Below are 13,449 nucleotides of genomic sequence, written 5' to 3' on the forward strand. Positions count from 1 at the left end.
TCAGTCTGAGGTACTACTCTTTAGTTTTAGAACTTTACTTTTTTTTACTATTGTGTGTCTTATACATATTCGAGTATGTTATTCGAGTAGTCTAACTCTTTAGTTTTAGAGGTGTATATAATGTTTGATACTCAATGCATTTGTAGGTTGTTGCTACTGCTCCCCCTGCTTCACAGTCGACCCCCTATCCGCCCCCCTGTTGTTTAGTCTGATGTTGTTCAGTCTGAGGTACTACTCTTTAGTTTTAGAGCTTTACTTTTTTTTACTATTGTGTGTCTTATACATATTCGAGTATGTTATTCGAGTAGTCTAACTCTTTAGATTTAGAGGTGTATATAATGTTTGATACTCAATGTATTTGTAGGTTGCTGCTACTGCTACCCCTGTTACTCCTACTACCGAGCGCACTTTTGGGAGTTCTGAGTTGACTCCTGCTACTGAGTTGACTCCACTTGCAGGTGGCATGGTGAAATTCGGTAGTCGTAGTGGTGTTATTCCTGATAGTTTGAGGATGATTCTTGATGTACGTATGTTGAATCATTCCATTTTTTATGTTTGATTCTTGCAGTACGTATTTTGAATATGTGTTTGATTTGATTCTCTTAAAATGTATTTGCAGATGGACACTGATGAAGACAAGTTGAAGGATAAACTGAGGCGGGGTGGTCCTGGGCGGCGTGCTGATATGACGAGGCCATTAAAAAACAGGAAGATTTTTTGGCTATACAAGCACTGGTGGGGTAATAAGAATGATTTTATTTGGAGAGATCATAGAGGCACTGCTGAGCTTACTTGGGATTATGTCCAGACCTTAAAGCCCGAATGTGATTTAGACAGCAATGTCGTGGATGCCTATATAGAGTTGTTGAAGGTTAGGGAGTCCATCTCGGGTCTGGAGCCCACGGCTAAGAAGTTTTTCTTTAACTTCAGCTTTTTCGTGCAACTGCTGTTAATAGATTATTGCAAGGACTTGAAGGTAAAACAAAAAGTACTTTTTAGTTCATGTGTTACTAAGTTAATGATAATTGATAACTCTTTGATTTTGTAGTTCATTTGATCTTTTATAATTGTTTCAATGTTGCAGGCCCATCCCGAAGCTGAACTTTCAGATGTGCAGTTGGCCGGTCTGCATAGTTTATATAATTCATATGCAGTCCAGCGGATTGGGCCATCATTATTGGATTGTGACTTTGCTTTCTACCCTTGCTGCAATGATGCTCACTGGTTTTTGTTCATTCTGGACATTAAACAACATAAGCTCCTTTTAATTGATCCTCTAGCTGAATGGGGGGATAGTCTTAAGAGTATTTACTCTCGATATATATATGCCATGGTATTTTATGTTCTTCGTAATTACTAGTCAATTTACATACACTTGTCATTGTTGGTTACTAATTATATGAAACCAAACCTTTCTAGGAGTGCATAGTGCCAGCTATGTTGCATTACTTGGATCCTTCCAGATTTGATGGACATAAGTTGAAGGTTCATTTCGTACAGGAACGACCGATGCAGTCCAATACCCATGATTGTGGCGTGTACGTGTTCAAGTACATGGATGTTATACTTAATGGCATATCGTTGAGAGATGCTGTTTGGGAGCCTGTATTGGGTATTTGGACATTCCGATATCGCATAGCTTGGGAGCTTTCAAAAGGGCTCGCTAGACGGATAAATGACTATGGGATCCAGCAGAGGAACAGGGGACTATAATTTATATTTTGGATTTGTTCCGGTGTTTTCTTTGTTATTGATTATGATTATTTTTATTGGATTGATGTTGCATTTAGATTTGATGTTGATTGGTTGGTTGATTTAGATTTAGTTGAAACAGGTTGGTAAGTTATAAAAATAAACGGAACCATGTTGATGTTAGAAGTATAAAGGTCTGTGACCAGTTTTCTGCAGAAAACTGGCAAGCACTAGGTTGCTTGTTAGTTTTCTGCAGAAAACTGGTCACAGACCTCAGCATTGAATCATTGCGGGAGAGTCATCCGTCGGATAATCCTTTTGATTATCCGTCGAGTGATATAAATCTTCATCCGTCGGAGACCTCAGCATTGAATCATTGCGGGAGAGTCATCCGTCGGATAATCAAAAGGATTATCCGTCGAGTGATATAAATCCTCATCCGTCGGAGACCTCAGCATTGAATCATTGCGGGAGAGTCATCCGTCGAATAATCAAAAGGATTATCCGTCGAGTTATCCGTCACTAGTTCGCATTAACTAGTTGACTTAATGTCTAGTTGACTTTGTTGATTAAATCACTTCTTTCAAATTTTTACATTAATACTGCATATTTTAAATATTTTAAGAATTTTGGTGTTGGAAAATATTTTAAAAATATTAATATTAATAAACTCACTTTTGTTAACAAAAAGGGGCAGTGAGTTTTGGGTGGAGCAGAGTACCCAGCAATGAGTCATTACTGCAGTGAGACCTCTAGCAATGTCTCATTGTTGGGTGCTCTGTCACAATTCTCTTACAATATTTTAAGTTGGATAATAAGAGTTTTGGTGTTGAAAATATTTTAAACAATATTAATATTAATAATAAGAGTTGGATAATATTTTTGTTAAAAAATAATATTAATATGCAACATTAATATTATGTGTAAATTTAAATAACATTAAAAGAACTAATGTACTACTTGTCAACAATTGTTTGGTTAAAACCTAAAAATTTCTTCGATCATGCTACTCCCTTAGGGGACAGTTTCTTGCATCATGTTCTCCTCCGATCGCCCCACAATAATTGCACTTTCGAGGCTTGATCTTGATCTTTGAAGTTGCCGTCTCAATTCCACTTTTATATCTTTTTGTTTTCTTCCTTCCTTTAGTTTTCGACATTGGAGGATCAAATATTGGATCATGTTGGTAGTCCTCTTGAGTTTTCGCCTCATTGGTTCTTTCTCTACGCTCTTCATCCGCAAAAGCATCTTTCAAGTATCTCTTCTCTCTATCAATCACATCCATTAAGTATTTATACAGTGAAACAGAACAACTACCGGAAGCAGCTAAATCTTGAAAAGATTTGCACAATGCACCATACCTTAATGGTTGTGATGCACCATCATTACCAATACCAGGAGGAGCATATGGAAGAGGCCCCGCAATTTTGTTGCCGTTCATTGTCCACCTACCCATGATGAGACTTTCCGGTATCTTGATTTTTTGTTTTTTGTCAAGATAACGGATTATGTATTTGCAAATCATCCCGGAATGTTCAAACTTCTTACACAAGCATTCAATTTTTTCATACATGAAAACCGTCACTCGATATTTTCTTCTGCAATTCTCCGGCAGGGTAGCCTTCTCAACCAAATACAGTTTCGACATATAAGTTCCATTGTTTTTGACACTGTTCACGATGTAACATGTACTTTTCATAAGCTCCTTTTGAAACCGTTTGAACATTTCTTTCGTGTAGATTTCGGATGCATGCATTTCCAAGGATGAGTGCAAAACTAATCTCCTTTCCAATTGTTCGCTGTCATAATCGGCTTTAACCTCCTTCAGATATTGTGTCTCCAAAGCCTTTTGGGAGTTCTCAATAAATTCCTTCAAAGCGGTAGATGATTGCACATATTCATCAAAAAAAGAATTTGTAGACTCGCTTCTTGAAGTTGTAGTCATGCCAGCGGAAAAATGTTACTTCGTGTAAGCACCAATCCATTGAGTTCTAATAGCATACATGTCATTTAACCAAGCATGATCCTCAAGATCGTACTTCTCGACTAATTGCTCCCATTTACCTTCAAATTCTGTAAGTGTCAACGACTTGTACACACATGCATTAAACTCTTTCTTGAACTCCGGATAATTTGTGTACAAATAAGACAACTTCTCGGAAAACTTACTACTTATATGCCATGTACAATACGTATGCTTTGTTTGTGGCATAGGCATGACCTCGGCAATGGCATTACCCAATGCAATGTCTTGATCAATAATAATTGTTCGAGGCGGTTTATTGTCGATGGCTTCCAACCATGTCCTCAAAACCCACTTATACGATGCCTCAGTCTCATCCCTTACAAGTGCAAATCCAAATAGTATATTTTGATAATGGTGGTTTACGCCCGTAATAGGTATGAAAGGCATACAATACCTATTCGTCCGGTAAGTTGAATCAAACGTAACCACATCACCAAAATTCTTGTACGCGTTCATGGACCGAGGATCAACCCACACCAAACCCTGTACACGATTCTCATCATCTACATCCACCCGATAAAAGAAATTACCAAAACTATTTTCTTGTAGTTCTCGTAACAAAAGTAATCCACACTCCGCATAACCCGAATCAAACACTCGGCGCCAAATATCACGTATGACATTACGTACGTCTTGATTAGAAAAACCAAGATTTTCAACACCCCCCTTTGTCTCGCTAAGAAACTTCATTACTTTTCCCGTCTCGATTCCCGATTTGTTAAATAACTCAATCAATGATCGCGTCATAGGATCTATGTTGAGTGATCTTTGAAAAAATTGAACTTTTTCCGGCGACACCAATTTATGATTGTGTTCTAAATCCCCCGAACTAATTTGCCATTTGTCCATCTTCACTTTGTGAATGACACACATTCGAGCACCACAATTCGTTCGTGGAATTACCTCTCTAACTCGTTTTCCTTTACCAAAATCCAACGGCGTCGCTCCTACCCTTCCACCTTTTCGACAAATAAATAAACGGTATGATGGTTCATTTGTGTTTGTTCGCTTATGAGTATTCCTAGTTATTATCTCGAATCCCTCTTTTCGACCATAATTCCTATAAAATGCTTCCGCATCATCCAATGTATCGAAAATCTTGCCGACATAAGGCACAACATCGTTACTATTCTTAAATCCATGATTCTTTTTCTCAACATTTTTCTCATCTTTTACGTCATCAACATTTTCACCGCCAAAATTATCACCGCCAACGTTATCATCAACATTATGACCGCCAACATTATCACCACCAACGTTATCATCAACATTATGACCGCCAACATTATTACCACCAACGTTATTATCAACATTATGAACAATAACATTATCAACATCAATATTATCACCACCAACATTATTCATATTATCATCACTATCAAGATTTACAGTATCTTCATCAACAAATAACTTACGACGAGCTACGGGGTTTCGTCTAACGGGGGTATAATAATCGTAATTATCATTTTCACTAGAAGAGGAACTACAAGCTTTAAATAAAAAAGAAGCCATCAACAATCGAAAACTAACCTTTTGAGATCACCTTCAAGAATGAGTAAATTGAAAGTAAATTTGAAATTGTTAGAAAGTATATTGTAAATTGTAAAATGAGTAATAAGAAGTAAATGTTGAATCAAACAAAACTGTCTCCAGCAATGAAACATTGCTGGAGTGACCCATTAAATATAACCACCAACCAGATTTTGGAGCCATTATAGCCGAGTTCCTGACGCAATGAATCAATACGGGAGTACTCCTGCATGGACCCATTGCTGCAGTAGTCAACAGTCTTACCCCTCAGCTTCCGCAACATTTTTTTTGTGCCTAAATTAAATTTTTGGTTTTCAAATAGTATTTCTGAATTTTTATGATTACAATATTTTGTGAGTTTTATGTTTTTAAAAATTGTCATATATGTTATTTTAGTTAAAAAATCAAATTATCAATTTTAATAATAAAATTTATATTATTAATTTTATACTTTTTTGTGAATTCATACTTAATTTTTGTGCAAATATTAAATCAATATCAATATTTGTGAATTCATACCTAATTTTTGTTTTTAAAATTTATATTAATAATTTTATACTTTTTTGTGAATTCATACTTAATTTTTGTGCCATTATTATTATAAGTTGACTGGTCAAAGGTTGGACCGACATACCGCATTGGCTCATTACTGCAAAATCACTTTCCGCATTGACCCATTGCTGCAGTCGTTCCTGCCGCATTGGGTCAATGCGGCAGATTAGTCAACAGTCTTACCCCTCAGCTTCCTTTTGTGCCTAAATTAAATTTTTGGTTTTTAAAATTCCGGTTTTCAGCCTATAAATAGTGCTTTTGTAATCTCATTTTTTTTTCATTCTAATTTTATCTTCAACATTCTCTTCTCTATTTTCCGAAAAATGGTTTTCTACTATGATTGGGACAATAACAAGGTAATTATCGATGGCGTGGCTTATGACGGGCCGGAAGGAGATGAAGACATAGCAATAGCTCTCCGCCGTATTCAAATGGCGCTTGAGCGCAAGAAAAGAAAGGAAAATGAGGCGAAGGCGAAGGCGGAAAAGTTGAAGAGGAAGAAGGACGACGATAAGGGTGATAAAGGTGGTTATTCCAACACCGTTAAAACTTGATCATTCTCGTCGGAATAAAATGTTTAAGTTATTATGTATTTGTTTAAGAAAATATTTGAATGTACTCCTTTTCTATTTGAATGAAATAAATTATTTAATATTTATCTTTCTTGTATTGTCGAAAATTTAATTTATCAATTTTTAATTTATAATAAACAAATATAATGTTAAAAATTAAAAATGTGGAAAACTAAAAAAATGAATTTTTATTGAATTTTCTTTGCCTATAAAAAATATAAAATAACTTAGCCTCTAAAATGTTAAAAATTTCTTGGTAACAAACTATATAAAAATTTCTTGTTATGTTATCATGCACATATTAAAAATGTGAAAAACTAAAAAAATGAAATTTTATTGAATTTTCTTTGCCTATAAAAAATATAAAATAACTTAGAATAACTCAGCCACCTACCGTATTGTGTCATTGCGGCAGGTGGCTCTTCAACCACCCGCTCACGTGTTTTAAATATGTTGTGGCTGTGATTTACACCTCCCACATTGACACATTGCGAGAGGGTGGGATTTTTTTATTATTTTGTTCTTATTTATTTAAAATGGAAAAATTGTATAGAATTTTTTTTAATTCGGTATAACTTCATTATACAGTACAAATGTGTTATTATTCATAAATTTGAAATATTTAAAATTTAAATTAAAATTGTTTAATTAGAATCACTCAAAAAAGTTCAAGGCAAACAAGTATGATTGTTTATTGATCGAAAGGTGTTGACAACACCTTTCGATCAATAAACAATCATAACATTGAACATTTCAGTTATCATCTGCGTTTTTTTTCCATTAAAACTAATATTTTAATTATTTTTCCGATTATATATCTAATTAAATTTTAAATTCTTAACTCATTATACAATTGATAATATAAATGGGAAGTAGTAATAAAATTAGTAAATATAGAAACAAGTTGTTGTTCAAATTAGTTATATACTCCCTCCGTCCCTTTCAATTGTTTACATTTTTTAGAGAGTGTCCGACACGCATTTTAAGGTGCATATTATGTATAGCTCTGTAATTTTTTTTTACAATTTTATTTTTCTGAATAAAAATTAAAACATTTAACTTTTATTCAGAAAAAGAAAATTATAAAAATAAGTTACATAACTATACTTTTTATGCACCTTAAAATGCGTGCCGGACACTTACTCAGAAATGTAAACAATTGGAAGTCGGACTGAGGGAGTATTTTTTAACTCTGTTATAAACGGAAACAAATTAAATTATTAAAATATAATTTTTTGTTATTTAAGAAATTAAATAATTGCTTCATTGTTTCATTGCGCTGTTGCAATGAAACAATGCGGGGTATTGTTGCATTGAAACAATGCGGCAGCATCTGCAGCAATGTTGCAGCCTTTGCCATGAAACATTGCGGCAGATACTGCCGCAATGTTTCAATGCGGAAGGTGGTTACTACAACCACTCGGGGTTGTGGACCAATATATATATATATATATATATCTATGGGCTGAGTTCTATGGAGTCCACCTTTTTATCGGAGTCCTCGGAGTCCATCTACATTCTGCAAATAAAATATATTGTAAAACGTGTTATTTTGCAAAACATGTTACACAAATAGCATAACTTCAACAAAATCATGCAAATCTCATATATTTACGGTACAATAAGTATGTTCTGCAATATGTTCTGCAACATGAACATTTATGTTCTGCAAACTAAACATGTTTTGTAGAATATATATTTTTGCAATGTTCTGCTTGTAAAATGTATGCAATCTACAAGATTTTTGATAGAATAGTGATGTTTGTCGAAAAATAATATGTTTTGCAATATTTTAAGCTATATTTTACTTGCAGAACATATATGGACTCCGAGGACTCCAATTAAAGGTGGACTCCATAGAATTTTACTTTCTATATATATATATATATATACACCGATACATATCCCAATCATCTATCTTACATGTTAACATTCACATTGTCATCAGGCGTGGGTAGTTCATGATTTCTGCTGATCACGTATTTATAAATGAAGGATAAACAGCAATTCATATCATTATTTTTCCAAAAAATATTAAAGATGAAAATCTCATGAGCTAACCAATCTCAAGTCCAAGAAATGGAAGTGATTAAACTTTAATGCTTTCTTGAGAGTTGAGTTTCGGGTCATAGGCTAGCTTGCACGTTTAGAACTTCTTGCAAGACATTGTTCTTGACTATTAATCATAGCGAGAGTATAGGGTTCAATACAAAACTAGTTTACAACTGCGACGCACATCTTTACCAACTTCATCTAGTGGTACAGTTCATACTCGCAGTAGTAGTTCAATACAGCTCTTACATAATCCACATGTTTCATTCAAAATTCTGCTCAGTTTGGTATAAAAGCCGGTCCCAGACAGAAACAACCACTAAATTTTTTGTGAACCACTAGTGGATTCAACTAACAATGCATTTCAAAAAAGACATAATACATGTGCTTATTGCTTTAAAACAATCAAAGCCTGGCTAAATTCAGTAGACACTAGTATCAAGTTCATTACAGCAAACAGAAGTGCTCAGTACAAAACCTACAACATTAAGCCTTGGCTTTCCCAGCTTGTAGAGACTGGATCCTTTGCTGTAACTTGAAAATCTGTATCATGCGACGGAAAAACAACTATTACAAACATGACAAATGGTATTGGAAAAAAAAAAGCAGAGCCAAACAATTTTTTTGAGTGTATAATCATATACGCAAGGCCACGGCATTTAAAGTTCTATAAATCTCCCTAACATATCACTACATGCAAACATATACTTATCACATTATTATGCACAAAAAGAGACTTCTAACTATACCCACTCTCCACATTCAATAATAGTTCAACTCTCCTTATTTACATATTGTGACCAACTTCCGTTAGCAATAAAATTGATGAAATTATAATACAATCGGTAAAAACTAAAAGGGAACATCCAATATCCACATTCCAGATTTTCAACATTAGTTCTCTCATCTTTAAAATGTTGCAGTTGGCAACAGACTTTCCCATATGTAATTTTTGGGATTTACTACAAGGCCATAGCAGTTATGTCCAAAGACCCTGTACTTGTGGGGAAAAAGGAGCAGCAGCCAAGTTAAATGCTTTTTAAATTTTGATTGCTCCTCTTAGGTGTGTATGGGTAGAGATGTGAGCATGAAACATTATGTATATGTATCTATAAATAGACACCGAACCTATTCTCGATATATAAGTCAAATTTTATTGACTTACATCATATATTTATACTCATTAACACATAATTTATCTTCTTTTAATCATTTATTGATAATTGAAATTGGTATCAGATCAGACATTTGAGTGGCATGGTAAGGTTTCAAATCGACCTATACATATGAATAAGATAACAATGTGCTGACAAATTTGAGGCACGTGATCATGATCTTGTATGCAAAAATTATTACTGACCGCTTCTTTTTTGCTAGTTTGCTTTTCTTCCAGATCCTGAAGAGCTGCATCCAAACGTTTCCTGTGGGGCAAAATTTAGTAAACCAACAGAGAGGAGGACAAGAAGACAATTTCAAACTTTAACATGAGCACCCAACACATTTATCTAAGACAATATCTCAAACATGACCACAGTTATCCTCTTTAAGACTAATCAGACCTTGATGGCATAATAATATACGATATACTGATTCATTATATATATATATATATATATACATCAATTGTTAAATTACATTCCAACAACCAGAAATAGGGCCTTTTGAGATAATAAGCATTAGCGAAATATTCCAAAGAACAAAAATGATAGGTCTAGATACACCAGATATTTTTTTGGGCATGACATAACTGAGTTATGTAATTAAGATCTGGTATTACACCAAGTGAAAATTTTCTTCTTTTGATGCTTTCAAAATATTTTCTGTTGGCAAGTCACCCCCTTTGCTATTTAAGTTTAACTATTTATTGTGATGGTCAAATTAAAATCTAACAATTTGATGTCATAGGCTGCATCAAAGTAAAACATAAACCTTGTTCATTTTTTTTTTGCAAAGTGTAAACCTTAATCATTGGATTTTTGTTCTCAAAATACTGTGCTCATAACTAACCATGCCCAGAAACAGTGTATTAAATTACTGTTTTAGTTTTTAAGGCATGCAACGGGCACATGTTCAATAGATACATGGTGCTTTTAATTTTTGCGTGAAAGACCATTATATTATATCAATTAAAAGCGATGTAACCCAGAGAAAATGTCATCACAGCTGAAAGCTTTATCATGGACCAGGCAGATGCATGACTTTGGCATATTATGCATTTGTTAACACATAAAACATATCAAGTGGTATTTGGTTACTGTCACATCAATGTAGCAGCTCATACAACAGGTTAATCCATGTATTTGGCATGTTATGCATTTGCTGAGCCATAATAACACATTAGGTGACATTTTGGTTCAGATCACATCATGTAGTAGCATCAGAACACAATCATTTATAAAACATTATTAGCAAATAGTACTACTTATGGCTCATCAATTGCGTAGTTATAAATTAATGTAATCCCATACAACTAATGGCTAATTTTAATTATGTTTACAACTGGCGGTCATACCCATAACTCAATAGAATAGGCCTGGTAATCAAAAAAGTAATGGTAATCATATGACCTGTTCTAAGATAAGAATGCAATACAATTCAGTTACAAACCGCTGCATATTACTGTAAAAAAACATTACAGTTACTTACAAAATAAATAATAAAACTGTATTTGCAAAGATATGAATTTGTGGATCTTATCTAAGAACTGTAAAATGTTGCAGTCAGCAACAGCTGATGACCATCACGACTTTGAAGATGATTAATGCAGGACAAGGGTTTAAAAACAAGTAAATAAATAGATATTTGTGGATTAACCGCAGAAAACCTACGCCTAAGGTGATCCAACCAAAGAAGAAACACAACTCCTAGGGTTTCTCAACGGCAGAAAAGAAGTTTGTTAGGATCACAACCCATAACAAGAGAGAAACAATTCTCAATTCAATAATAATCATTTTATCCCATAATGAAAATTACATGAGATTATATAAAATTCCTAAAACTTGGTGAAAAAGGAAGATCCTTAAAAATTGCAAAGAAACTCTAATTGATAACTACTACCTAATAATTGTTACCCACTACATTTAATATTATTCTTAACCAAAAATATTTAAGTCTATTCCTAACTAATAATATAAAATAAATACAAACTAATATTATAATTCTTCGTTTGGCATCTATGATTCTGGTGATGATACGTTTTCACGTGGATTAGGATATTCATGTTAGCGGGAACTGGAAGAGGGATTGTAGTTGGGTTTGTTATGGGAAGCATTATATACATACTCCTGTCTGATTGATGGGATTGCTCAGAACTTTGGAGGGAAACGGAAAAACTGGAGGCGGAAGAGGCATTTTATTAGGAATTACGAAACGAGATTCGATGTTCTAGGCTTTCCATCACTGGTACTTAAAGATGTGATTTTACAGTTTCTTATACTTATAACGATGAAGATGTGTGGTATTAGTGTTCTACATAGATCTAGTTTATGTAGTCATCGTCTAAATACCATGGACATCGCAGTTTTTCTTTCTTTAGCCTTCTTCACAACTGATTTAGTATCTAATACTTCCACAATTAGATATTGATTTACTTAACAGCCACTTTTCGTATTTCCTGCTGCCCCTTCAGAAAGAGAACCTCTTCTTATCCTAAAACAATGCACGAACCTTGAACATTTCAACAATATCACATACTATTTATCTTGAACAAGTAGTAGAAGCACCGGAACAGTAAATATACAACAATAGTAACACATCGCAAATATACAACAGAATTTTCATCATCAAATAGGAAATCATCATCGGTATATATATATATATATATATAGAAAAAAACATTCATCAACAATAGTTGTACCACAATTACTTAGTTAAAAGATAACACACGCCTCGCAAATCCTACTTGATGACAGTCGAAGTCGTTTAATAGCTGTGTTAGTGATAAATAACTAAATAACTAACATCTCACCCCCTACATATCTTATATACGAAGTAAACCACAGGATGGGAAATATCACAAATAACCTAATTAATTAGCTAAAGTGCTAAAGCTAAACTACAAAAATGAAAACTGAAATGTGTATATGAGGAAAAACCGAAACATACAATTCAGCAGAGATATATTCGATACGCTTGCGAACATTGGCATTGGCTTCAGCCAAATCCTGCTTAACCAGGACCGGTCCAATCAACTTGTACACATTGGCATCCTCTTTCAGCAAATCCAACTCCTTCAAAACTTCACTCAATTAACAACATATCATCATATCATATCTACTATACGTAACATTATTCACTTAAAACCACTATAACTCGAAAAATTACTAATTTATCGAGATTATTAATTCACCTTCAAGACGAGCTCATTTTCGCCGAGCTGGATAGTGTACTTTTTTCTGACTTGATGATTCTTAGCTATATCTGAAAAGCAGAAAATAAATAATTAAAAATTATTAAACCCTAAATAAAAAGGTTTACCTGAATTAGGGGGATAAACTGAATAGAAGATAACTTGCCTTTCTGTAGCTTGCTTAGATCGTTGGCTTTGTTCTCTAAATCGCGTTGTGGCTCTCGCGACGCACTCGACGCCATTGTTGATTTCTTGCTGGACCTGTCCGATATATAGTTTGATTTTGGGTTTTATTAATTTGTTGAATCAAATTCTCAACACAAACGCCTTTATTGATTTAATATTTTATTTAATAGTTTAAATTATGACTACCAACTTTTGAAATGGAGAACAGGGTTCGAAATTTTTTATAATTTTTACGATCTTATAAATAAGATAAATTATATCGAATTACAATGCGGCAAATAGAAATATTTGTTCATTCTAAAATTTATCATCTAATCATAAATCATACATAATACTTCGAAAATTTAGACGATAAGATCTTAATTATCTAACAATTAAAAAAAATTAACATGATTTTAAGAGTTTAAGTTGACATAAGAATATATATATATATATATGTTATAAATATATTTAACATATTTTTAAATTCTTGTCTTTTATTATTATTTAAT

At 33.6% G+C, this 13,449-nt stretch overlaps 4 protein-coding genes across 4 annotated transcripts; 1 reads left to right on the forward strand and 3 right to left on the reverse strand.

Annotated features, from left to right (window-relative positions):
- Positions 1-144: 144 nt before the first annotated feature.
- On the forward strand, positions 145-1,730 carry LOC141676597 (ubiquitin-like-specific protease ESD4). Its single transcript, XM_074482279.1, has 5 exons — positions 145-228; positions 365-523; positions 620-976; positions 1,085-1,333; positions 1,420-1,730. Exons 2-5 carry the CDS (start codon positions 464-466, stop codon positions 1,711-1,713), a joined length of 960 nt encoding a protein of 319 aa, XP_074338380.1. The 5' UTR covers positions 145-228; positions 365-463; the 3' UTR covers positions 1,714-1,730.
- A 968-nt stretch (positions 1,731-2,698) lies between these two features.
- LOC141679615 (protein FAR1-RELATED SEQUENCE 5-like) lies at positions 2,699-3,637 on the reverse strand. Its single transcript, XM_074486069.1, has one exon. It carries the CDS (start codon positions 3,635-3,637, stop codon positions 2,699-2,701), a length of 939 nt encoding a protein of 312 aa, XP_074342170.1.
- A 15-nt stretch (positions 3,638-3,652) lies between these two features.
- On the reverse strand, positions 3,653-5,230 carry LOC141679616 (protein FAR1-RELATED SEQUENCE 5-like). Its single transcript, XM_074486070.1, has one exon. The coding sequence runs from the start codon at positions 5,228-5,230 to the stop codon at positions 3,653-3,655; it is 1,578 nt and encodes a 525-aa protein (XP_074342171.1).
- Positions 5,231-8,669: 3,439 nt separating this feature from the next.
- Positions 8,670-13,094, reverse strand: LOC141681039 (prefoldin subunit 6). The gene is made up of 5 exons (XM_074487101.1): positions 12,939-13,094; positions 12,773-12,843; positions 12,529-12,653; positions 9,785-9,845; positions 8,670-8,967 (listed from the first exon to the last, which is right to left on the reverse strand). The coding sequence occupies exons 1-5, from the start codon at positions 13,012-13,014 to the stop codon at positions 8,911-8,913; spliced, it is 390 nt and encodes a 129-aa protein (XP_074343202.1). The 5' UTR covers positions 13,015-13,094; the 3' UTR covers positions 8,670-8,910.
- Positions 13,095-13,449: the final 355 nt, after the last annotated feature.

The sequence above is a fragment of the Apium graveolens genome, chromosome 8 (assembly GCF_009905375.1).
Source record: "Apium graveolens cultivar Ventura chromosome 8, ASM990537v1, whole genome shotgun sequence".
Lineage (NCBI taxonomy): Eukaryota > Viridiplantae > Streptophyta > Magnoliopsida > Apiales > Apiaceae > Apium > Apium graveolens.